The sequence below is a fragment of the Culex pipiens genome, chromosome 3 (genome assembly GCF_016801865.2).
Source record: "Culex pipiens pallens isolate TS chromosome 3, TS_CPP_V2, whole genome shotgun sequence".
NCBI lineage: Eukaryota > Metazoa > Arthropoda > Insecta > Diptera > Culicidae > Culex > Culex pipiens.
In genome coordinates this window covers 169,324,100-169,349,458 of record NC_068939.1, presented here as the reverse complement: position 1 = coordinate 169,349,458, position 25,359 = coordinate 169,324,100, and the positions used below count along the sequence as shown (strand labels likewise).

The window sequence follows — 25,359 nt, the reverse complement described above, 5'->3', positions numbered from 1 at the left end:
ATACTTTAAAACCTAGAAATACTTTTTATACTTTTTATACTTTTATACTTTTAATACTTTTTATACTTTTTATACTTTTAATACTTTTAATACTTTTAATACTTTTAATACTTTTAATTCTTTTAATACTTTGAATACTTTTTATACTTTTTATGCTTTTTATTCTTTAAATACTTTTAATACTTTTTATACTTTTTATACTTTTTTTTCTTTTTATACTTTTTTTTCTTTTTATACTTTTAATACTTTTAATACTTTTAATACTTTTAATACTTTTTATACTTTTTATACTTTTTATACTTTTTATACTTTTTATACTTTTTATACTTTTTATACTTTTTATTCTTTTTATACTTTTTATTACTTTTTTTACTTTTTATATTTTTTTTACTTTTTGTACTTTTTATACTTTTTATTTGAGCGAATTATTAAATTTTCATTATCTGAAAATATTTGTAAATGAAAAAGTTTTATTCTGGCATTTATGTGGATCGATCATCAGAATCCTGTCGAAACAAGTCAAGCTTGAGCAGCTTCTCTCGAGAACAAAAGAAAGAGGAAAGTTCAGGCTGTTAAGCTCTGAAGAATAATTCCGAGTTTCAATATCAGATGGCGCAGTTGCGCAAGAGAAGCTTTGCTGTCAGTTTAAGCTCATTTTTCCAAAGAAGTATCAGAATTCCTAAATTGGGCCAGCAAATTTAGGAATTGGGTGACTTCTCTGGCAGAAGTTGGCAAATTCCTAAATTTTAGGAATTGGATTACTTCTTTTTATTTTCAGTGTAACTAAAAACTTGAAATGAAGTTTGCAATGGCCTTTTTAGGAAAGTTTTTTATTCTAACTTTTTGCAATTGTATAGAAATTTGCTCTGAGATCTTGTCTGAGATTCATAATAATCCATCTAAAAAATAGTCATTCTTGGAAAAGTTTACTCAACGACTTTATTTAATTTAATTTATTTACCGGAACAAACAAAAATAAATCAAAAAGAGGCGTCAAATTTCCAAATTTCATGAGCGCAAATTCGGGAGTAGGAAAAATCTGAAATTGGACACTTTTGTATTTTTATTATAATCATATTTCAAAAAATATATTGAAAATTTGATTAAGGAATGTTATTCAAAACATGTCATCGTTCAACGGTTCCAATTTTCCACTTCCAAAATTCAAGTTATAAAGTTGAACAAGAATTCGTAACACCACCCACCACACATCGTACTAAGCTCGCGCACGCCGCCACCACCTCAGCCACGTGTTTTTGTTTATTTGTTTTGTTTTGTTGCAGAGAGCTGTTGATGGTGGTGGTGGTGTTGCTGATTGAATGATGTTTTTGTTGTTGTTTTTTTTCTTCATTATTATTATTTTCACTCGCGTCGCGTTGCGCTGCGCTATTTTAAGACGGGTGCCCCGTTAGCACCGGTCTTAAATTTGCAAATTTGCACACATTTCTCACACATTCCGGCGGGGGAATTCTCGGTAGAATTTTGAGAAAAGAAAAACTAGTTTTTTTAAGCAAAAGAAATTTTACTTTAAAAAACAATGTCACAAAAATTACAAGCCCTTTTGAAAATTTAAGGTTTGTTTTTTTTTCTGGTGGTGCCTCAGCAGGGAAAGGATGCGTCACACACCTGTGTGATTTATGACATAATGGGCCGTGTGACCAGAAGAATCCGTTCTCGCTTTCCCCACCTTCTTACCAAACCGGTCACACAGTTGGCGACGCTGACGGATTGACAGACAGCAACGGCATGCTACGTTTCTGTTGCGTTGTTTGTAGACGATTTTTGTTGTCGAGTAGAGTTAAAATTTTCTGAATTTGAATATTTTCTAATTATTGTTCGATAATTCATTTTTGCCTTCCTCACCTTACTGAGGAAAGGCTATAAAATCACTCGAAAAATGAACTTCTTAATTCGACCTCGTAGACCTACCTTCACGTATACCTATCGACTCAGAATCAAATTCTGAGCAAATGTCTGTGCGTGTGTATGTCTGTAAGTCCGTGCACCGAAAAAAATGCACTCGATTATCTCCGGACTGGCTGAACCGATTTGGGCCGTTCTGGTCTCATTTGATCCGTCTTAGGGTCCCACAAGACCTATATTAACTATTATGAAGTTTTGTTAAGTATTTCAAAAGTTATGCTAAAAAAACGATTCTGGCTAAAGTTTGAAAGATTGTAAAAAGGGTGGTTTTTGTAAGAAAACCCGTCTGATCATACATTTTTAGAAAGGTATTTGAAAGACCTTTCTAATGAGCCCAAAACATTGAAGATCTGACAACCCTATCAAAAGTTATGAGCACTTAAGTGTCATTTGTACACGTTTCAGAGGCCGGATCTCAAATATTTTGATGAAAAAGTTGTCCGGATCTATCATGCTACCCATCGTTGGATAGGTAATCAAAAGACCTTTCCAACAAGCCCAAAACATTGAAGATCTGATAACCCTATCAAAAGTTATGATCACTTCAGTGTCATTTGTACACGTTTCAGAGGCCGGATCTCAAATATTTTGATGAAAAAGTTGTCCGGATCTATCATGCTACCCATCGTTGGATAGGTAATCAAAAGACCTTTCCAACAAGCCCAAAAGATTGAAGATCTGATATCCCTATCAAAAGTTATGAGCATTTAAGTGTCATCTGTACACATTTTAGAGGCCGAATCTCTAATATATCGATGAAAATGATGGCCGGGTCAATTATGCAACCCGTGGTTAGTTGGACAATTGAAAGATCTTTCTAATGAGCCTTAAACATTGAAGATCTGATAATCATATCAAAAGTTATTAGCACTTAAGTGTTATTTATGCACTTTTCGGAGGCCGGATCTCAAATATTTTGATGATAACGGTGTCCGGGTTTGGCATGCGACCCATCATTAGTTAGATAATTGAAAAACCTTCCAAATGACACATCAAATCAAATCAAACACATCAAAGATCTGACGACCAGTTCAAAAGTTATAAGCACTTAAGTGTTATTTAGACACCTTTTGGAGGCTGGATCTCAGATATTACGATGAAAATAGTGTCCGGGTTCATCATGTGATCCATCATTAGTTAGACAACTGAATGGCCTTTCAAATGAGCCTAAAACATCAAAGGTCTGATAACCCTATCAAAAGTTATGAGCACTTTAGTGTTGTGAATACAGTTTTTTGAGGCCAGATCTCTGATATTATGATGAAAATGATGTCCGGATCCATCGTACGACCAACCGTTAGTTGGATAATTGAAAGATCTTTCAAATGAGACTATTAGATTGAAGATCTGATAACCCTATCGTTAGTCATACGCCGATAAGCCATACAGTAAAACAGTTTTTCGAATTTTCAACTTTATTTCAAGACATTCGTTGATTTTTTTTTCTCAGCATCTTATTTTTTATTCGTAATTTTGAGTACCTTCTCGCGGATACCGGAAATAAACTCCCTGCACGGCCAAGTCTTTGCGCTCATTTTCCGACAAACCGCTCGTGCTGTACCCAGTCGCGGCTGTTCCCGTGTTCCTTTTGACTTTTCGTTCGACTTCAAGTTCGCGTCGCACCAGCGCTTGGATGGCCGCCAGGGAAGTGTTTAACTCCTTTTTGTCCCGGCCTTCAATCCGGGCTAGTGCAGCGGCTTTCGCCTCACTGGACAGTTCCTTTCGCTTCGATGGAACGCACACATCCTTGCTGCTACTGTTGCCGGACTTGCTCAAACTAGACGAGGGTGCTGGAGTTTCCGAGTTTAGCTGTTGACCCGGTCCAGTGGTACCGAACTTTACTTTCTGCTTGGCGATGAATTTCTTAAGCTTGTGGAACATTTTTAGATCCGCGGGCCGTGCTCCTTCGGCAATTGAGGACGTGCCACTGACAACTTAAGCTCTTCCATTTCCTTGGCGGTACCTGTTGAATCACGTCGTAATTAGTCACTTGACCTTGTTAATTTACGAACAAAAAAATAATCAATACTCACTCGGCCGGATGAAGCGATCGATCATGATACTTTCCGCCAGTAAAACCCAATCAGCAGCAAGTTCACGCACAAAATAACCAGAAACGTTTTCCCAATGTGCGTCTGGAACTCGGTAACCACCGATCCAAGCCACTGGCCAACAAAGTTCCGCAAAAAGCACCAATCGTCCACTGCTGCTGGGGAAATCTGCTCCGGAGAAGACGAAGGCGGATGATGAAATTGAAGGAGGTGGATTCTGTTGTTGTTGTTTGACAGTTAAGAAAAAATGAAGGGTAATATTGTGTAAGGGCATAATTGGCTTTTACAGACCCTGATTGAAAAAAATCTGCAAACTTTTTTGTGAAATTTTATCAAAAGTTGCCCTAGTTTTGAGTACAGATTGTCAAGGGAGACATATTGGCCGATGCAAAATAAATTGGCACTGGCAACGTATGTTTTGCGCTTGCAACACTGCCAGTTATGCTGGGCGTAAAGGGCGGTTGGTGTCCAGCGCGTTTGGATCTGTCAAACATTGGCCAATCTGTTTGCCTTGACAATCTGTAGTTTTGAGAGGTTTTGAGGTTCTAAATGTGAGGAAGGCACCAACCACCTAAAGGTGGATTAAGTAATGTTTTTTCTAAGATTTTAAAACAAATATTTACTGAAACATTTGAAAGAAACTTGTTTCAAAATTGAATGAAATGAAATTGAAAAACAAAAAAACTGTCAATGAAGGCAGCAACGCAAGCAGAGGTGGAGGTGTGACTAGTGAAAATAAATTATTTGGCCGTAGGCCAAACGTTCTGCCAGCCGGCGGACAATTGACCGGCACCGGTTTGTGGGAGTTGGCACCGCACACATGGCCAGTGTAGGTGTGAACGTTGTTTTGACAGAATGTGCAAAGTTATTATTTGATGGTGTTGTGACAAGTTTTGATATTTTTTCACCAAAAAGTTCACCAAAATCCACCTCCATAATTTTATTAAACAACCGTGGGTCTCCATCAAATTTTGGTAATGCTTGATAATTTAAAGAAAACAATATTTCTCTGTTTTCATTTAGATACTTTGAAAATTGTGTTTATCTTTTTATCTAGGCAGCCAGAAGGATGCTTATATTTAAAAAATACAAATCGTTATAAACAACCTTTTGATAACTTCAATTTATAATTACAAAACACGTCTAGAGTTTTTTTTTAAGGTCCTATAAACAAAATTTTAAATTTTTGCTTTTTGGGTGTTTTTAGAACCGCCTTGAGTCAGGGGTATTCAAAAACACCCAAAAAGCAAAAAGTGAAAATTTTGTTTATAGGACCTTTTCAAAAAAACTCGAGACGTAGTTTCTTTCTTTTGGCCTTATTATATTTTTTTCGGGAAATAGTGTGAAATGTTTTATTACATTGTTTATTGACATAATTTAGTTACAAAGCAAAAAAAAGTTGAATTTTGGAATGTTGAAAATTTGGATGGTTGAATATTACCTATATTTTGAGTAATTTTACTTTAAAAATGTGTAAAAATGTGAACCTGATGAATATTCATCAGAAACTGATGAAAATTTACCAGTTTCTGATATAATATTACACATTTTTTTACACTGTCACCATTTCCTGATGAATATAACCATATTTTGTCTGTGTTGAAAAAAACATTGCTTTATTATTTTTCAGATTCCGTAAATAGTCGAAGTAAATAATCAAAGACTAAAACTCTTGATACAATGTTTACGTTAAAACTTTATACTTCAAAAAATTATCACGCTTCAGAAATTAAAAAAATTATTTAAAAAAACCAAATTAGTTTTACCCTTTCAGGATTGAATAAAAAATAACATTTTTTTCAAATAACGATGGGAATGGTTTTCACTGCCATACGAAAAATTAAGGCTAGTTTTGGAAATTTTGATTTTTTTTTATTCACAGATTTTCCGTACGGGTAATTTTTTTAAATATTTTTTCTGCTCGAGTTTCAACAAGTTTTCTAATTGTTTTTACAACAGTTTCAACATGAATTTAAAGGTAAAACATAGCTTAAAGGGATACCAAAAATTATTTTTGGTAGCAAAATTAACAAATTGGTATTGGATTACAATCAAACTTGATTTGATTGAAAATTTCATCTTTTAATTTGCAATTTCACTTCAGAAAAGTTAATGTGTTATTCGTTGTTTCGGGATGTATTAACCCTATCGGGCCTGAATTTTTCAAAAAAGTAAAAAAAAAAAGGCCTGAAAGGCTTAATGAAAATCATTCAAATATCTTAAGTTTCAAAATCAAAACAAGGTTTAGAATGAATCAGCAGCTGTAAACATCATTAAATTTAAAATTATCAACTGCATTAGGATATACAAAATGTCTGTCTTTTAAGAATGAATACAAAAAATATTTTTTGAAACACTGCAATCCTAGCAAACTTTTGCAAAAATCATAAATTAATAAAAATAGTTTAGCTGTTTGTTTCTCTGTTTTTTCACAAAATTTTCATTCCATTCAGTCAGTGCTGACAAATTCGTATGAACAAAAATCATGTGTACACGCATCCCGACATACCTTTGCTCAAAAATTGATTCTGAAGGAGGTATTAGACTATGACAAACAAACAAGCTCGCACTTTTCGTGTTTGAAAGTTTGCCCAAACTCGCAAACAAGACAAAATTTAAGCTGGCTGACGTTTCTGCCAACAAATACACGCACCAGCGATGGAATAATCATCATCAAAAGAAAATCATTGGACGTTCATCAAGAGAAAAAAAATCCGAAGGGAGCATGGCTCTCCTCTCTCGCGCACGAAAGATCGGTAAAAGGAATCTAAAAAAATCATCATCTTGATTATTCGGCGGAACATCTTATTTACTACTACACTTGCAAGTGTAACGTCACACGTCGAAAAACGACCTGTCACATTTTGTAGATGGGCAATGTGTGTAAACAAAGTGAAATAAATATTTTTGAGTGGTGCTGACAAGGAAATTCACAAAAAATCATCAGCAGATTGGTTTTCTTGAAGAATTTCGGGGGCGATTTTCTTTTGCGTGATTTGCCTCCTCTCTCTTTCGCGGGTGAAGAAAGTTCGATAGCGAAATTGATTTTTTGCGATTATTCCATCCCTGACACGCACACTGTCAAAAAGAGCGAGTTTGTTTTTTTGTTTGCCACAGTCTAGTACCTCCTTGAGTCGATATGTATACGTGAAGGTGTATTTAGGCGGTGATTTTAAGAATTATTTTTATAGCATTTCCAATGTTAAAAAATACTTCAGTTATTAGCTGTTCAATTTTTAAAGTAATTTAAATCCTTTCAGGTAACAAAAAGCACCAGTTAACCACATTTGAGCATAATGAAGCATAAACTATTTACCAATCTCAATTAAAATCCCAACATGAACCCCACCAAACGACACAGCGCACAAAGCCCCGCGTTTGTGAAGCGCCGCTTCGTCGAAAATGCATTATTCCCCCCATCAAATTGCGATGAAAACATCAATTATCTCGATCTTCCCTCCTTCTCCCTCTGACTGAAGGCCGCACACCATATAAATTCTTCCATTCATTATCACCCCCTCCCTTCCAAAGCCCCTCCCCACCCCTTTTTGCATCACATTTCACACGTTTCGACGTCTATCAAAGGATGGTGAATTAATCAACTTTATCATTTCGGCCCGTTTCGAACAAGCCACCCGGGTGTAACATTTGAAAAGGGCAAAAATTTTAGATTTTTTTTTTTGCTCAAAATGTGTTTATCTAAAATTAAAAAAAAAGCTTTTTTCGAAACTTTGAAGCTTTAAAACTTCCACTCCGGGTAGTCGTCCCACCGCGGAGAATTGAAGCCGCCCCTTTGTTGAGTGCCGCGCGCAACACATGAATAAATATCAGAGCTCGGAATAATGCCGCGCGCGTTGATTGATTGATTGGTTCCATTCACGGAGTGCCATGCTCCGCCGATGCCGGGGGAGCAACAGGGCAAACCTGGTAGTAGGCTATGCTGGCAGACCGCCTTCACCTGACGTTTACTTGTTCCCACTTTTGAGAGGGTAGAGAGCCTACTGAGATGTAAACACTTTCATGTTGATATTTTTTCTTAAATTTGACTTTTACAATTTTAAAGACTTTCTCATAATTTCACTGCCGACCAGCGAGCGTTGAATTGGAAATAAACACACACATAACTCCGATTTGATGTCAAATTTCGTGAATCTGTAAAGGCCACAAGTTAAAACTGCGATCACGCCGGTTGGCACCCGCGAGAAAACTCATCACTTATTAACAAGTTTGTTTACATGCCGAGCGAGCGCGCGCGCGTCACTATCCCGTGACTCTCGTGAAAACTAATTAATCCATCCCAGACGTTCGGTCCGCCGATCGATACCTTGACTCGGACTCTTGACCAGGTGTTGCCCGACCAAAACCATTAATCATGCCTTCGAATGTTTATGATTTGCGGCCAAAAATACTAGTAATTTTTTCCGTCTCTTCTTTTCGCAGATCGTTGAATCCGGCCGCAGAATCATCCAAGTGGGCTCTGCCGTTTGATGGACCAGCAGAAGCGTTAGCGAATAAAAAAAAAGGGAGCGTTAGCAGCGATACTTAAGCAACAGCAGCAGCGAGCGTATTGTGTGTCGAGGGGAGAGTAGATTTTCGGTACTTGTAGAGAGAAAGAGAGAACGAGCAGCAAGATGTCTTCGCAAACGGCAAGCCAGCAACAATCAACCAATGCAACAACACCACAGTCGGCGACGGCGCAGCAAGCGGCGTCGGGTTCGTGCGGCAACGACCGGATCATCGACAGCGTTCCGTTTCCGCCGAAGCACAAGCTAACGCTGGCGGAGGTGTTTGACCCGCACACCGGCAAGCCCCGCCCGGAGGTGCTGAAGCAGCACTTTATCCTGGAGGGCCGGATCGAGGAGAACGCCGCGTTGCGGATCATCCAGGACGGGGCGGGGATCCTGAAGGCGGAGAGCACCATGATCGACATCGAGGCCCCGGTCACGGTGTGCGGCGACATTCATGGGCAGTTTTACGATCTGATGAAGCTGTTCGAGATCGGGGGATCGCCGGCTTCGACCAAATATCTGTTTCTGGGCGATTACGTTGATCGCGGGTACTTTAGTATAGAGTGCGTCCTGTACCTGTGGGCGCTGAAGCTGTGCTACCCGACGACACTGTTTCTGCTGCGGGGCAATCACGAGTGCCGGCATCTGACGGAATACTTCACCTTCAAGCAGGAGTGCAAGATCAAGTACTCGGAACGGGTGTACGACGCGTGCATGGACGCGTTCGACTGCCTTCCGCTGGCGGCACTCATGAATCAGCAATTCCTCTGTGTTCACGGTGGCCTCTCGCCGGAGATCCAGGAGCTGGACGACATCCGGAAGCTGGACCGGTTCAAAGAACCGCCCGCCTTCGGACCGATGTGCGACCTGCTGTGGTCCGACCCGCTCGAGGACTTTGGCAACGAGAAGAACTCGGACTTTTACTCGCACAACACGGTGCGCGGCTGTTCGTACTTCTACAGCTACAAAGCCTGCTGTGACTTCCTGCAGAACAACAAGCTCCTATCGATCATCCGGGCCCACGAAGCGCAGGACGCTGGCTACCGCATGTACCGGAAGAGCTCGACGACCGGTTTCCCCTCGCTGATCACAATCTTCTCCGCTCCAAACTACCTGGACGTCTACAACAACAAGGCCGCCGTGTTAAAGTACGAAAACAACGTGATGAACATCCGGCAGTTCAACTGCTCCCCGCACCCGTACTGGCTTCCCAACTTCATGGACGTCTTTACCTGGTCGCTGCCGTTCGTCGGCGAGAAGGTCACCGAGATGCTCGTCAACGTACTTAACATCTGCTCCGACGACGAGCTCATCTGCGAGGGCGACGACAGCCTCGAGGAGGCGAACGCCCGCAAGGAGGTCATCCGGAACAAGATCCGCGCCATCGGCAAGATGGCCCGCGTCTTCTCCGTACTGCGCGAGGAGTCCGAGTCCGTGCTGCAACTCAAGGGGCTCACCCCGACCGGTGCCCTCCCGCTGGGGGCCCTCTCCGGCGGCAAGCAGTCCCTTCACAACGCCCTGCAAGGCTTCTCGCCCAACCACAAGATCACGTCGTTCGCCGAGGCCAAGGGCCTGGACGCGATCAACGAGCGGATGCCACCGAGGCGCGACACCACGCCAACACCAAGCGACGAAAAGTCCATATCGCTGACGGCACCCAAATAATCAGCTTCGCCGCCGCCGTCGTCGCCGTCACCGTCAACCCAGTTCAGATAGCAACACATCCACACACACACACACGCAGACACAAACACTCACACACACACGCATAATAAAAGAAGATATATTATAATTGAAGCTACTAAACAACAAGAAAAAAAAAACTATTATAATAAATTATGAGAAAAAAAGAGAAGAAAAAATTAAAACATAAGTAAAGAAAATCCACTAATAACTTATATTTGAAAGAGAGAGAAAGAGTAAACAAAAAAACGCCCCCGCCCCCGCCCCCCACAGAAAAAACAAAATCACATTAACGAAACGAAGCTATCTTCGCGATATTCAGCAAAGCAAAACAACAACAAACAACCAAAACAAAACAAGTGTAATACGATGTTATCAATCAAGCAAGAAAACAAAACCGCAATACAGAAAAAAAAACTTAGACGACACTCTCACTTTCATCCTCACACTCACACATACAGAAACAAGCATGCGAGATCATCAAACAAACAAAAAAGTTCGAGACTTTTGCGAATGTTCTGAATTTGCCTTAAAAGCATTGAGGTCGGAGGAAATTCTTTTTGGGACGTCACTTTCTGCTGATTGTCAAACCTTTGCGATTGCTTTTGCCAGGGAGAATTCCGTCTATGCATCCTAGTAATCCGATCACAATATTTACATTTTTTGACAGGAGTAGTGGTGTAGCGATCCATTTGCCCACGGCAAAACCACACAGCCACTACTGTCAAAAAAGGTAAATATTATGATCGGATCACTAGACAAATTCAAGGAAAAAAAAACAAGAAATTTTCGTAGTTCTGGTACTCTGTTGGTCAACGACTGTGGAAATTTGAGATTTTTGTCATGGAAGTTCAAGGAAAAGATACAGAATTCATTATTTTAACCCAAAAAGCAAGGTTTTAAAAATATTGAATCTCTTCAGGATTTTATTGTTTTCATCAGGTTTCGACCTGACAACTCTGAATCTGTCAGAGGCTTGGCAAAGGTAAACATAATTGCAAAAAGCTTGAAAAAATAGCAGTTTGTATCTAAAAAATACTTTTTGCAAGTCATTATCATTCAACGCATTTTTCTTCAAACATGCACAGTATTGTAAATGAGTGATAGAAAAAACTATCATTTGATGAATCTTGCGTCAAAATATCAGAGGGTATAGCGACCGTCACAATAGCTTGTGAGTTCTCTTTTTTATCTCGTGCTTACTAGCAAGAGCATTCTCTTTCTATCCCGTCTTCTCTTTTCCTTGTTCACGCACACTCGCCGAAGATTCTTTTGTTTTCTCAGTAAACCGCAAGAACGTGAGAGGGAGATTTGGAACAGACCACGTATTACATCCCGCCAAATTGCGTTAGCAAATTTTGTTTTGTGGCTACGTTCTGTTGAAGGGGTTAGATTATGAATTTAGAGATCGGCAATCCTTTTTGCTGAGAATCTCGCGAAGGAAAGAAGAGCAGTAATAGTTGGGAGATGAGATTTCAGGCATGATAATTGTAGTCGTTGAGAACTGAAAGTTTGATATTTTTACAACTCTGAGAACACCCAATGACTTGCTAAAATATTGAAAAATAAAAAATAAATCATACAAAAATATTTGGAATTTCCGAGACTGAACAATTTGAAAAGAAATGAAATGTTGTTTATGTCTGGCATAAACTTGAGATTCGCTAGGGGTCATTTAGTAATGACTCAAGATAAATTACGTCAATCTTTCCTGCCAGTTTTGCTAGCAAAATCTCAATCTCAAAACGTAATATTTTTTTAAATCATTTTTTTTTTTAAGATAAAAATATACAGCCAAAGGTTCAGAGTGGACCCATTTTTTGCCTATATTGATTGGCTAGATAATCGTCCACAATCTTCAAAATAAAACCTATTTTTTCACAGGGTTTTGCCTATATCTCTCTCAGATTTTTTAAATTTTTATCTTGCAATCCTGCATGTTTCATAATTTGGCATGCTGGAAAATGAGACGAAAAAGGCACAACACAGTTAAAAAAGGAACTTTGCCAATTTTGCAGTTAAACTTCAAAACAATAAACATACGTGAATTTGGATTTTCCTGTCACAGACAAACAGAAGTAAGTCGTTTCAAATTTAAATAAAAAAGAAAATCAGCCAGCGCTCCTCACAAGAACAATCTAGTTGATGAACGTGTGCATCGCACCAAATGCAGTTTAAAGCACCTGTCAAACGCGTGTAAATAAACTGTGGTGAATTTGAAATCGCCATGGTGAGTTTCTGATCATTCAAACTGACAGTAAATTTTTTGATTGATATTAAAAGAGATTGACGTTAACTTTGAGCAGAGAAACAACCCTAGTTTGACAACCTAGAGCGGCTAATTTGTCTTTTTTATTAAGATTGACTATGTCAAACCAACTAGATGAAATTCCAATACAAAAAGTGTCAACTTAAAAACTTCAGTGAATCAAACTTGGCAGAATTTGCCCCAAATTAATAACAAGGTACAGTTTACAGAAAATTAACAAATTTTAAATATCAAATTTTGATATTTTTATGACTCCTCCGGCTACAAGATAAAAATCAATGCTGAAGCAAAAACTAGTCGCAAAACCCCTCGAACTCCCATCCCCATTAACGTATATCCATCCTTTACGTATTAAACATATTCCAATCTTTCAAGTCACAGATAACAAGCAAGTCAAATCCATGCACCGAAATCATATTTAACAAACAAAAAAAAAGTACACACACAACGTTATTGAATAACCAAACAAAGAAAAAAAGGAACCCAAAAGAAGAAAAATCAGACATGTTTTAGAAAGTAATGGTTCAAGCTAACAAAAAAAAAGAAAAAAGTATAATTAATCGAATCATTGTTGATGTTTTCTAGCTAAACAAACTCAAAACAAATCAACCACTGAGAGACAGACACAGACACACTCACACGTACACGGTCAAACCAAAACACACAGACACTCAGACAAAACCCAAGCCGAACAGAGAGGATAGTTTACGACGTGGTGAACATATATATTGTAAAGAGAGTGCAACAAAAAAGTGCAACTTTTTTTGTAAACAATTAGGTATCTCGCACCGCAGACACGCACACACACACACACGCGTGTGCGTGTGTGTGTGTGTCACTGCGCGCCTCTAGATAGATTGTTCCCTATTGTTTTTCCGTTTTTTAGTGTTGGTTTTTCGTTTTCCTTTTTCGTCTCAATCGGGAGTGTGTCTTCTCAACGGGACGCCCCCCCAACTGATGATCTATACAACTACAACAAACAAAAAAAAAGTCTGAGCAGGCCATGAATTGTACACAACTTTATGCCACGCCCTCTGCGATCTATACAAAACAAAAGCAAAACATTAACACTACTAAGAAGTAAACAAAACAAATGCGAACCCCCCAACGTTTATCGTAAAAGCCTCCGCCACGTGCGCTCGTGTTTAGTTTCCTCGTCCGCAAGCACACATACACACAATCAGAACATACACACACACACACACGACACGTCAAACAAAGCAAGCGTGGTGAATTTGCAATCGATTAAAACGCACACATGAACACAGAAAGAGTTACACTCACACAAGTTGAAATTGAAATTTTAATCTGATGGAATCAGAAAGCTGTTAATGTATCCAATTTGGAAGTGCATTTATGAAGAAAATAAAAATAAAAAAATCAATAATCACCACAGCAGAACAAAATGAGCGCTAGACAAGTAATAGTTACAGCCACGAAAAATAAGATTAAAACACTGTCAGGTTTCCCACGACCCTATCGGTAACTTTTCTACTGGAATTCACCACAAAATGACAACCAACCGCTTGACACTTTTCATACTCACCACTATCATGCTATTTTCACCTCTAACCAAACACAACTTTGACAGCAAGAAATGAAAACAAATTTATTTTACTAGCACGATGAAAACAAAAACAAAATTACAGCAAAAACGCAGAGTAAATCAAACAAACTGAATATCTAACAATAAAACAACACTCACACAACCAAACACCGAAACTAACCCAACTTTTCAATGTGATTGACTCTTACAAAGCAAAAACCAAGTAACTAATCGAGTGTCCGCGTAGATGTGTCTTCTTTTTTTGTTGGCGTGTTTTGTTTTTTTTTCTAATTAATTTATTTTCGCATTTTCGAAGCCACAAATTTTAAACATCACATGCGATGCGAATTTACGATGCAAAAACTTCGTCCCCCTCTTCCCTCTTGTGCAGATATTTTATAGTCACATACACAGAGAAACACTCACACACAAACACACACACTCTACCCGAATAATTAAGTAAACAAAACGTGAACGGAACAACAAGTGGAAGGAAAAAAGTTGGAAACAAGCTTAACACTAATAAGTTTAACAGCATCAAGTAAGGATACTATAATAAAACAAAATCACACACACATACACGGAGAAGATGCCGTAAAGGTGTGGCGAGAAAAAATCACACAGACACACACAGAAAGAAAGAAAGAAGCGTAGAAGGAGAATGAAAATGTTAAAAAACAAGTTAAGTCATAAGTGTATAATTAATTAATTATTAAGTAAATTAATTTAACAGATTAAACAAGAAAAAAAACTGAAGCAGAAGAAGAAACAAGAGAGCGAAAACTAGAGTCGAATGAAAGGCGAGAATTACATTTAAAGAATAAATAAAAAAACAAAAGAGAAGTAATTATTGTCATATTATTAAATCTATCATTGACAACAAGAGAAACAAAGGAAAAACCGTGCTTGCCATTTCATTAGGGCACATAACTTTTTTAGACAAGAGTGTGTCCCTTTCACACCTAATGTAAACTGTCATTTGAGTGAAAGGGATGCACTATTGTTTACTAAAGTTATGTGCCCTTTTGAAATGTTAGGCTCCAAACAAGAATCTTATATAGAAGCATTGAATTTAACAAAAAGGCAAAAAAACGTGCATCTGCAAAACAAAAAAATTCTATGAAAAAGAAAGCAAGTAGCGTGTAAACAACCGTGAAAACATTTTCATTATTTTAAACAACTCTCTAAATTGAAATAGTAATTAATAAAAGAGGAGAAAAAAAAAACAAACATAGTTCATTAAGTCAAACATCATTGTGTAAGAAACAAGAAAAAAAAACAAAAGATTAATAAACTTCCCTTCCCGTGTTAATATTTGCGTGCGCTTTTCTCAAACAAAAAAAAACGACATATTTATATAACAAAGGAAACAAGTTGAAAATGTACTTTTTACTTAAATCCTGGTTGGAATTTAAACCACTAAGTTCTTATTATTATTTGTAATATTTTTTTTATTAAAACTGTTGTTATGTTAGTAATTGAAACGAACTATTTATGTTTAAAGCCTAGTTCTTTCTTTCTACGAACTGTGTAAGCAAGTAAACAAAAGAAGAAAAAACAATTGTTATAGAGTAAATCAATGCAAAGCAACAACAGACGACGATTAGCCCCTTTCATTTTTCATTGCAGACAAAAAATCACACACACACACTCACACACAGTAAAACAAAGAAAGAAAACAAAAGTGTATTAGTTGAAGGAGCAAAAATACGCAAACAAAAAAAACTAAGCAAGAAATAAATTTTTATACTACTTTCTCTGAGGCATTAAACAAAAGAAAAGAAATGAAAAAAAAAACAAATGGATAACAAAGTAAACAAAACAAAAAATATTCACAGAAAACAAACAACTCTGTCATCAAGCTCTTTTAAGAAATCGTAATAAAAGTTAAAATTTGTTCTTCTATTCTAAAACAAAGCAAGCGTGTGCCGCTTTTCGTTTTATTTACCTTTCGTTGGTCCCACACAAACAAACACACGCTCACAGCGCACAGACAAACGGACGCAGTTCGGCGTGTGGTGAATTCCGCCGTGGTGAGTTTGTCCGTGCACGCGCACACCTACACACTAGAGGCACATCTGTCACTTTCGTTTTTGTTTTTCTCTTTGTTTTCAGTTTCCTCTGTTGGTCGTTCGCGCGGTCGTTGACGTTGTTGTTGCTGTTATTGATGATGTTGTTGTTATTGTTCTCGCTGAGCTGTCATTTCGGTCGTTTCACTTGTGAGTGTGAGAGATTTGTTTGTCAGTGAGTGTGTGAGAGTGAGAGAGAGCGCGCGCGCAAACAATGGTTCCAATCAGGGTTTAAGTTTTCGTCTACTTGTGTGTGTTTTTTGACAGTTCAACTTCGTTTGTTGGTTTGTTTTGATTTCGGTTTTTGGCCGCACGGAATTTGTGCGCGGCGGTAACACGAGCAAACGAGACGGATTCTGTGCTCTTGTGCTTTTGAGGCAGGAAGAATGGGCTACTACGATTTAAGAACGGAAAGTAAGATAAATTTGAAGAAGACAAAAAGTATTGTAATTGGATTGATCATTAACAAAAATGACAACTAACGTTAACTAACAAATAGAATATTAACTTGTGCAGTGTGTACTTTTAGGTGTAAATTTCTTTCAAATATTTTTATTAATGCAACACTGGATTGAGCTGCAACAAAAAATAAACTCGAGGCAATTCAATTGAAATATTATCTGCTATTAAAAGGATAGTTATTATTGATAATTGATAACACAAAGAAAACACAAAAACACACTTATAGATAACCTTTCTAAACTTTACACGTATAGTTAAACATTGAAATAAAAAAAGACAACTTGTTAAACATGATTCTAATTAATATCTTGCTGTGTCTTCATAATTTATCATTGAAAATGACGTTAAAAGTGGCTTAGTTTATCCTTAAAACAAAAAAATTAACCACTATTTCTTCAAACTGAAATGCTTTACTGTTTTACAAAAAAAATAACAGGAAAATCTACTTCTAATGCCGTCAGTAAGCTGCTTTGCAAACTCTGACGTCGGGAACAATATTTTGTTCTAAAACTAAATTGTTAACCTTAGACACAACTACACAAGAAATATCAGTGGAGAGCATCGTGTAAGTAACACAAAAACCTAAAGCTAAAGCAAACACGGTTCATCAATGTAAACACGAGTGGAAACACGTTAAAAAAACTCACCACGAAAAAAGTTAAACTATCTGAGCATGACTTGACTTTTGTTTGTGCATACATTAGTACTTTACCAATCGAAACTAAAAGCAAATACTAACGTATAAAGAAAAACTCTTTCCATTTGTACGAAACCTAAACAAAGCAACCCTACTCCTTACACTAATACTACCAACGCAAGGCGAAAGAGAGAGAGATTGAGAGAGAGAAGATGGTTGAACGCTCGCGAAGAATGGAAAACAATGAGTAAGGAACAAAAGAACGATAACGGTAAACAAAAATGCACACAAATAAACACGACAAGGGTAAGGATCGCAGCAAGCTAGATGTTTGGTATAAAGTTAAAACTGCACTCTAACAAAGTAAACCGTCACTCATTCGAAAACAAAACGTAGGACACGAGCTGTCAAATGAATAAAACAATAGAAAAATCTAACATGACATAATTTTCTCTATTCTCTGTTCTCTATCTCTATCGGATTAACTAAATTCTCCCAAAAGTAAATAAAAGCAAAACAACTGAACGCTTGAACGCACCAATACATGCACCAATCTATACTATCTTTCAACCTTAAAGTAACTTAGACCCACACACATGAAAGTTATCACTTCTGATATTCTGATATTGGTTTCTAATCGACCCAAAAAAAAATCTAACCAAACAAAAACAAACTCACCAACACACCCATCGCCTACTTTGTGTTGTTCGCTCCGTACTCCGTCGCTGCTCTTTTTGATCGTTGTTGCGTACTCTCCTCTCGTAGCCTACTTTGCCTCTCCGGTTTCGTCGCGTTACTCTCTCACTTTCTATCGCTATCTCCCTCCTACGAGCACTACCACACTCTTCTTTCGCGTTTTCTATTCGTGCGCCATATATGTATAGGAGTGTATAGAAAAAAAACATTACTTAATCCACCTTTAGGTGGTTGGTGCCTTCCTCACATTTAGAACCTCAAAACCTCTCAAAACTACAGATTGTCAAGGCAAACAGATTGGCCAATGTTTGACAGATCCAAACGCGCTGGACACCAACCGCCCTTTACGCCCAGCATAACTGGCAGTGTTGCAAGCGCAAAACATACGTTGCCAGTGCCAATTTATTTTGCATCGGCCAATATGTCTCCCTTGACAATCTGTACTCAAAACTAGGGCAACTTTTGATAAAATTTCACAAAAAAGTTTGCAGATTTTTTTCAATCAGGGTCTGTAAAAGCCAATTATGCCCTTACACAATATTACCCTTCATTTTTTCTTAACTGTCAAACAACAACAACAGAATCCACCTCCTTCAATTTCATCATCCGCCTTCGTCTTCTCCGGAGCAGATTTCCCCAGCAGCAGTGGACGATTGGTGCTTTTTGCGGAACTTTGTTGGCCAGTGGCTTGGATCGGTGGTTACCGAGTTCCAGACGCACATTGGGAAAACGTTTCTGGTTATTTTGTGCGTGAACTTGCTGCTGATTGGGTTTTACTGGCGGAAAGTATCATGATCGATCGCTTCATCCGGCCGAGTGAGTATTGATTATTTTTTTGTTCGTAAATTAACAAGGTCAAGTGACTAATTACGACGTGATTCAACAGGTACCGCCAAGGAAATGGAAGAGCTTAAGTTGTCAGTGGCACGTCCTCAATTGCCGAAGGAGCACGGCCCGCGGATCTAAAAATGTTCCACAAGCTTAAGAAATTCATCGCCAAGCAGAAAGTAAAGTTCGGTACCACTGGACCGGGTCAACAGCTAAACTCGGAAACTCCAGCACCCTCGTCTAGTTTGAGCAAGTCCGGCAACAGTAGCAGCAAGGATGTGTGCGTTCCATCGAAGCGAAAGGAACTGTCCAGTGAGGCGAAAGCCGCTGCACTAGCCCGGATTGAAGGCCGGGACAAAAAGGAGTTAAACACTTCCCTGGCGGCCATCCAAGCGCTGGTGCGACGCGAACTTGAAGTCGAACGAAAAGTCAAAAGGAACACGGGAACAGCCGCGACTGGGTACAGCACGAGCGGTTTGTCGGAAAATGAGCGCAAAGACTTGGCCGTGCAGGGAGTTTATTTCCGGTATCCGCGAGAAGGTACTCAAAATTACGAATAAAAAATAAGATGCTGAGAAAAAAAAATCAACGAATGTCTTGAAATAAAGTTGAAAATTCGAAAAACTGTTTTACTGTATGGCTTATCGGCGTATGACTAACGATAGGGTTATCAGATCTTCAATCTAATAGTCTCATTTGAAAGATCTTTCAATTATCCAACTAACGGTTGGTCGTACGATGGATCCGGACATCATTTTCATCATAATATCAGAGATCTGGCCTCAAAAAACTGTATTCACAACACTAAAGTGCTCATAACTTTTGATAGGGTTATCAGACCTTTGATGTTTTAGGCTCATTTGAAAGGCCATTCAGTTTTCTAACTAATGATGGATCACATGATGAACCCGGACACTATTTTCATCGTAATATCTGAGATCCGGCCTCCAAAAAGTGTCTAAATAACACTTAAGTGCTTATAACTTTTGAACTGGTCGTCAGATCTTTGATGTGTTAGGCTCATTTGGAAGGTTTTTCAATTATCTAACTAATGATGGGTCGCATGCCAAACCCGGACACCGTTATCATCAAAATATTTGAGATCCGGCCTCCGAAAAGTGCATAAATAACACTTAAGTGCTAATAACTTTTGATATGATTATCAGATCTTCAATGTTTAAGGCTCATTAGAAAGATCTTTCAATTGTCCAACTAACCACGGGTTGCATAATTGACCCGGCCATCATTTTCATCGATATATTAGAGATTCGGCCTCTAAAATGTGTACAGATGACACTTAAATGCTCATAACTTTTGATAGGGATATCAGATCTTCAATCTTTTGGGCTTGTTGGAAAGGTCTTTTGATTACCTATCCAACGATGGGTAGCATGATAGATCCGGACAACTTTTTCATCAAAATATTTGAGATCCGGCCTCTGAAACGTGTACAAATGACACTGAAGTGATCATAACTTTTGATAGGGTTATCAGATCTTCAATGTTTTGGGCTTGTTGGAAAGGTCTTTTGATTACCTATCCAACGATGGGTAGCATGATAGATCCGGACAACTTTTTCATCAAAATATTTGAGATCCGGCCTCTGAAACGTGTACAAATGACACTTAAGTGCTCATAACTTTTGATAGGGTTGTCAGATCTTCAATGTTTTGGGCTCATTAGAAAGGTCTTTCAAATACCTTTCTAAAAATGTATGATCAGACGGGTTTTCTTACAAAAACCACCCTTTTTACAATCTTTCAAACTTTAGCCAGAATCGTTTTTTTAGCATAACTTTTGAAATACTTAACAAAACTTCATAATAGTTAATATAGGTCTTGTGGGACCCTAAGACGGATCAAATGAGACCAGAACGGCCCAAATCGGTTCAGCCAGTCCGGAGATAATCGAGTGCATTTTTTTCGGTGCACGGACTTACAGACATACACACGCACAGACATTTGCTCAGAATTTGATTCTGAGTCGATAGGTATACGTGAAGGTAGGTCTACGAGGTCGAATTAAGAAGTTCATTTTTCGAGTGATTTTATAGCCTTTCCTCAGTAAGGTGAGGAAGGCAAAAACCGTTTTCGAATTATAACATTAAACATAACTAAGAAAAAAACATGTAAGTGGAAATTTTCGTTCAGTAATTTCATTTCTTATCGTTCTTTTTGACATTTGTCAGTAGAAAAAGAAAAAAACGCCATCATTTTAGCAAAACTTAGATAATAACCCGTTCCCCCCAAACAAAACTTCACCGAGAAAAAAAAATAGAATTTTGCGTTGACTCCCGCCCCAAATAAAAGCCCAAAAATATAGGACAGAATTTAACAAAACACACACACAGATTTAGAGCTACAGTCACACTTGAAAGGTATTAAGCAAACGGAAAACAAGAAGAAAAAGGTAACAACACACACACACAATGGAAATTATTATACATTATATGAATAAATTTTTGATAATCTAATTATATGTATTTTTGAATTGTATTTTATCGTGGAGTAAAAATAATATGTACCTATAATTAAAAAGAAAATAAAAAATCTACTAAAACATCAAACCGTTTCGTTTCTCTTGCAATTCTGTTGTATTTATTATTGTTCCCGTTTGACAGCTCTGTTTTTGTGATGGTGTGACACAAAACAATGACCTTCCCGGGTGTGTCGTGCGGGCTAATAAATTTTCACCACCGGCCTACTGCGTCACAAATAAAACGTTAAACGGTTCTAAATATAAAGCATCGCACTCTTTTTTCACGTCTACGCGTTGGCGGATGAAAAACTCTGTGGATTATTGTTATGCTAAATAAGTTATTTGTGGTGTTTATGTTTTTGCGCCTCAATGGTGCGGGGAAAACAATCGAAGAGGTGCGGTGATTAACTACGGAATTGTTGTGTCATTTAATATTTTGTAACGTATTATTTGCTGAATTCTTTGATCTCTTTTGGGTACAAGATCAGGTAAGTTAAATAATCATTCCACACGTTAATAAACCACTGAATTAAACTAACAAAAATTTAACTTGCTTATATGGAGAAAAAAATCAAGGATCAAATTTTATTACCTACCATTTAAACGGTGAGTTCAAATAATCGGAAATTCACCATGAATATTCCGAATTCACCACAACTTGTGTTACGGAGTGTTTTATAATGAAAATGCGAAACGCTCTTAATCTATGGTAGTTTTAAGCAAATGTCAACTGGGTGTAAATGAGCTATGGTGAAATCAAAATAGCAGTGGTGAGTTTCTAAACATTCATGTGTATTGTTAGGCCAATATTAAGTAAAATTATAATTTAGGTTTTACCAAGGTTTTCAAAGCATCTCACAATTAATATTTTTTGTAAAGTTTTCAGGAAAAAATACAAATGTCAAATTTTTCCCAATTCTTGCAAAAAATTAGGACCTAAAAAGCTGCAAGCTGGACTCTCTGTAAACAAAAAATCAGCTGATAAACTTTTCAAACGCAATGCAGTGCTGCCAAAAATAGCGAAATATTTACATAAAGACACCCTTCGGTGGTCGAAACAAATTGATTCCGGTCCGGTGATTTTGCCCACTCAAAGTTTATTGATGACGCTCTTCGCGTTGCGCTGTTTTCCTTCACGGGTGCAACCTCAAATTGCCCACGCTTGGCCACCGCAGTCGAAAATTCTCCGAAAAGTCCAGCACTAAAACAAACATCGTATCTACTGATCATAAACTATTTTGCGAATTGTAAAGTAGTTCCTTTTAAACTTGTCCTGGAAGATTCGATTTGTGGCATTTATTGACTTAAAATAACTTAAATTTTTGATCGCATCAAACATTACAATTAATCAAAAATTTATAACTAATGTGACCACCATGTGCCATAGCTAAAATATAACATTTTTAAAAACTAAACATACCCAAAAAACCAAAAATGTTTTTTTGCAAAATTAGATTTTTTTTTGCAGGGTGGCCACTACACTTCATTTTTAAATTTTCGATTTTTTCTCGAATTTTCCAGATCCTAAACGTTTCTTGCTAAAAGAATGATTGCAAATAAAAAAAAATATTAGCCATCAAACAAAATTTCAACATGAACTTGAAAAAAAACCATTGACAATTAAAAAAATAGAAACATAACAATATTTTATTAAATATACTTAAGAAATAAAACCCTTCTTATTTAGATTCAGAGAGAAATCATAAAACAAGTTTTAAAAAAATTATTCAAAGCAATGCTTGAAATTTCAAGGTTCATTTAAAAAAAACCCCAACTCGACATTTTTGAAGTTGGTGTGAGTAAACTGCCAATAAATAAAATTATAAATTTGGGAACAAATTCTATGGAATTATGTATGTATCCACGTTTATCTATGGGGTAGCAAAAAAAAGGGAGTGTGCATGGTTGCTAAAATGAGGGAACGCATGGTTGTTTAACATGATTCCAAAGCATTTATACCCAAATTTACATTTTTTTTTATTTCAATTCTGTTGATTAGAGCGTGTTCGGGGATCCCAAATCTGTCATGTTCATCCCGAGCAGACGGTAATAACATGGGAATAACATTTTTTGATATTTTAAAATACTAGGCCAATAACATTTTATGTTATTTATAACAAGATTTGTTATTCGTCGTTATAATTTTTTTGTTATTGGATTGTTATTGTAATAACAGACTTATAACATTTTTAGTTATTTTTTGAACTAATCTTTGTTATTATTTTTTGTTATTTTAACAACTAATCCGATCATCCCAATAACAATTGGGAGTTATTCTTCCATAACAAAAATTGTTATTTCCAAGTTGTTTTGGCTGTCAACCAATATCAGACCAATAACAAATTTTGTTATGATAACATAAACTATTATTAAACTCTTATGCAAAAATGGATTTTTCAAGAAAATTCCATAACATTTTCTGTTATTTTAACAGTATTTGTTATTGAAATGGTATGGATTTTGTTATTACCGTCTGCCCGGGATGCCTTGATGAAACTGAGCCGTTTACTGACATCAATTTGGGACCATCCATAAACCATGTGGACACATTAGGGGGGGGGGGTGTATGGCGATTGTCCACGATCCATACAAAAAGTTTTTTTTTGTATGGACAATTATCCAAGGGGGCGGGGGGCAACAGATTCGCAAAAAAGTGTCCACGTGGTTTATGGATGGTCCCTTTCAAAAATGTCGAGTTTTGTAGTCAAACATAAAGTCCTTGTTTCTCAAATTTAGGTGGAAAATAAAAAAAAATCAACCCAAATTTTGTTCCTAATTTTTATTTATTAACAAAAACCGTTGAACATTTATTTATTAACAAAAAACCGTTGAACATGGTGTAAGTTTAAATCTTTCAAAAAAAATAAATTTCTGGAGTTTTTTTTTTTTTGAAAAGGTCCAATAAACCAAATTTTCAGTTTTTGCTTTTTGGGTGTTTTTTTATACCCCTGACTCAAGGCGGTTTCAACAACACTCAAAAAGCAAAAACTGGAAATTTGGTTTATTGGACCTTTTCAAAAAAAACTCCAGATAGGTATATACGTCAATTCCATTTGAAAAGAGCCTACACCGAAAAAGAAAGTGCTCCGATCGGACTCAAAATTTTGCTGGGGGTTCCTTGGCCAAAAAAAATAGACCCGTATTTTTTTGTTTGGCCATTAAGGTGACCTACATTGTGCTAGGGTGGTTCGAAAAATGGCAATTTTCGTAATTTTTCGCAAAACCTCCTTTTCCAAAATATCATACCTCTGCGTCATTTCATCCGATTTTAGCTGTCTTAATCGCACAAGAAAGGTGGTTAGTATGGCTATTTGAGAATAATAGTATAAAGTTTCAATCTAGCTTAACATTTGAAAAAGTCGTATGAAAACATAAAATGGCGTTTTGACTGTGTCTGGACCAAAGAGCCTATATCTGAAAATATTTTTATCGGATTCCTCGGAAAATTTCACAAATCATTTAAAAAAATTGCGATGTCCAAGTTATGATTTTTTGAAAATAAAAACTGAGTATTTTTGACGCGCCACGCGCAAAATCAGGAAAATGATGAAATCGGCAAAAAATCAACTTTTTTCCCTAAAACTGCGGTAACTTCAAAATTTTAGCGATGAAAATAAAAGCTTACCCGGGCAGACGGTAATAACAAAAGGCATGCCATTTCAATAACAAATACTGTTGAAATAACACAAAGTGTTATGGAATCTTCTTGAAAAATCCATTTTTGCATAGGGGTTGAATAACAGTTTTTGTTATCATAACATAATAACAAAGATTTGTTCGAAGAATAACTAAAAAATTTATTGGTCTGTTATTACAATAACAATCCAATAACAAAAAAAATCATAACGACGAATAACAAATTTTGTTATAAATAACAAAAAATGTTATTTTGAAATATCAAAAAAATGTTATTCCCAAGTTATTTCCGTCTGCTTGGGTACTGATTTTTCGAGCCAATATTAAAGGAGGGGGGGCAAAGGCCTTAATTCTAAAAATTGAAGTTCAAACAATGCTATTTCAGTGAAAAATCAGGTTTAGTAGGAATTTATGCACAATTTTTTGTATTATACAAAATTTGTAATGGCCTAAGTTCTAAATTTCATTAATCTATTTTGTGATTTTCCAAATTTCGATATTTTTGTAAAACATAGAAAAAGGTAAAAAAACATTAATCTACTTATGTCTACGGCATAACATCTTTCACTTTTT

The 25,359-nt window shown here is 37.0% G+C and overlaps 4 protein-coding genes across 9 annotated transcripts in view; 2 read left to right on the top strand and 2 right to left on the bottom strand.

The window, feature by feature from the left end:
* The window catches only part of LOC120417668 (serine/threonine-protein phosphatase 2B catalytic subunit 2-like), a 162,356-nt gene extending 146,515 nt beyond the window's left edge, over positions 1-15,841 (top strand). For all 5 annotated transcript variants that reach the window (XM_039579796.2, XM_052710502.1, XM_039579798.2 and 2 more), the window contains one exon: positions 8,415-15,841. In XM_039579796.2, coding sequence (XP_039435730.1) covers positions 8,606-10,147 — 1,542 coding nt within the window. In that variant the 5' untranslated portion in view covers positions 8,415-8,605 and the 3' untranslated portion in view covers positions 10,148-15,841. The remainder of the gene's footprint in view (positions 1-8,414) is intronic.
* The window catches only part of LOC120417667 (G protein-activated inward rectifier potassium channel 3-like), a 241,409-nt gene that overhangs the window by 179,858 nt on the left and 36,192 nt on the right, over positions 1-25,359 (bottom strand). The window lies entirely within an intron of this gene.
* On the bottom strand, positions 1,851-4,577 carry LOC120417672 (uncharacterized). Its single transcript, XM_039579801.2, has 2 exons — positions 3,957-4,577; positions 1,851-3,886 (listed from the first exon to the last, which is right to left on the bottom strand). Exon 2 carries the CDS (start codon positions 3,802-3,804, stop codon positions 3,385-3,387), a length of 420 nt encoding a protein of 139 aa, XP_039435735.1. The 5' UTR covers positions 3,805-3,886; positions 3,957-4,577; the 3' UTR covers positions 1,851-3,384.
* Positions 18,052-21,012, top strand: LOC120417673 (uncharacterized). Its single transcript, XM_039579802.2, has 2 exons — positions 18,052-18,660; positions 18,731-21,012. Exon 2 carries the CDS (start codon positions 18,813-18,815, stop codon positions 19,230-19,232), a length of 420 nt encoding a protein of 139 aa, XP_039435736.1. The 5' UTR covers positions 18,052-18,660; positions 18,731-18,812; the 3' UTR covers positions 19,233-21,012.

What these genes read in the sequence shown, in the direction of transcription:
- LOC120417672 (XM_039579801.2), bottom strand. Translation starts at nt 3,804, where the DNA reads ATGTTCCACAAGCTTAAGAAATTCATCGCCAAGCAGAAAGTAAAGTTC.
- LOC120417673 (XM_039579802.2), top strand. Translation starts at nt 18,813, where the DNA reads ATGTTCCACAAGCTTAAGAAATTCATCGCCAAGCAGAAAGTAAAGTTC.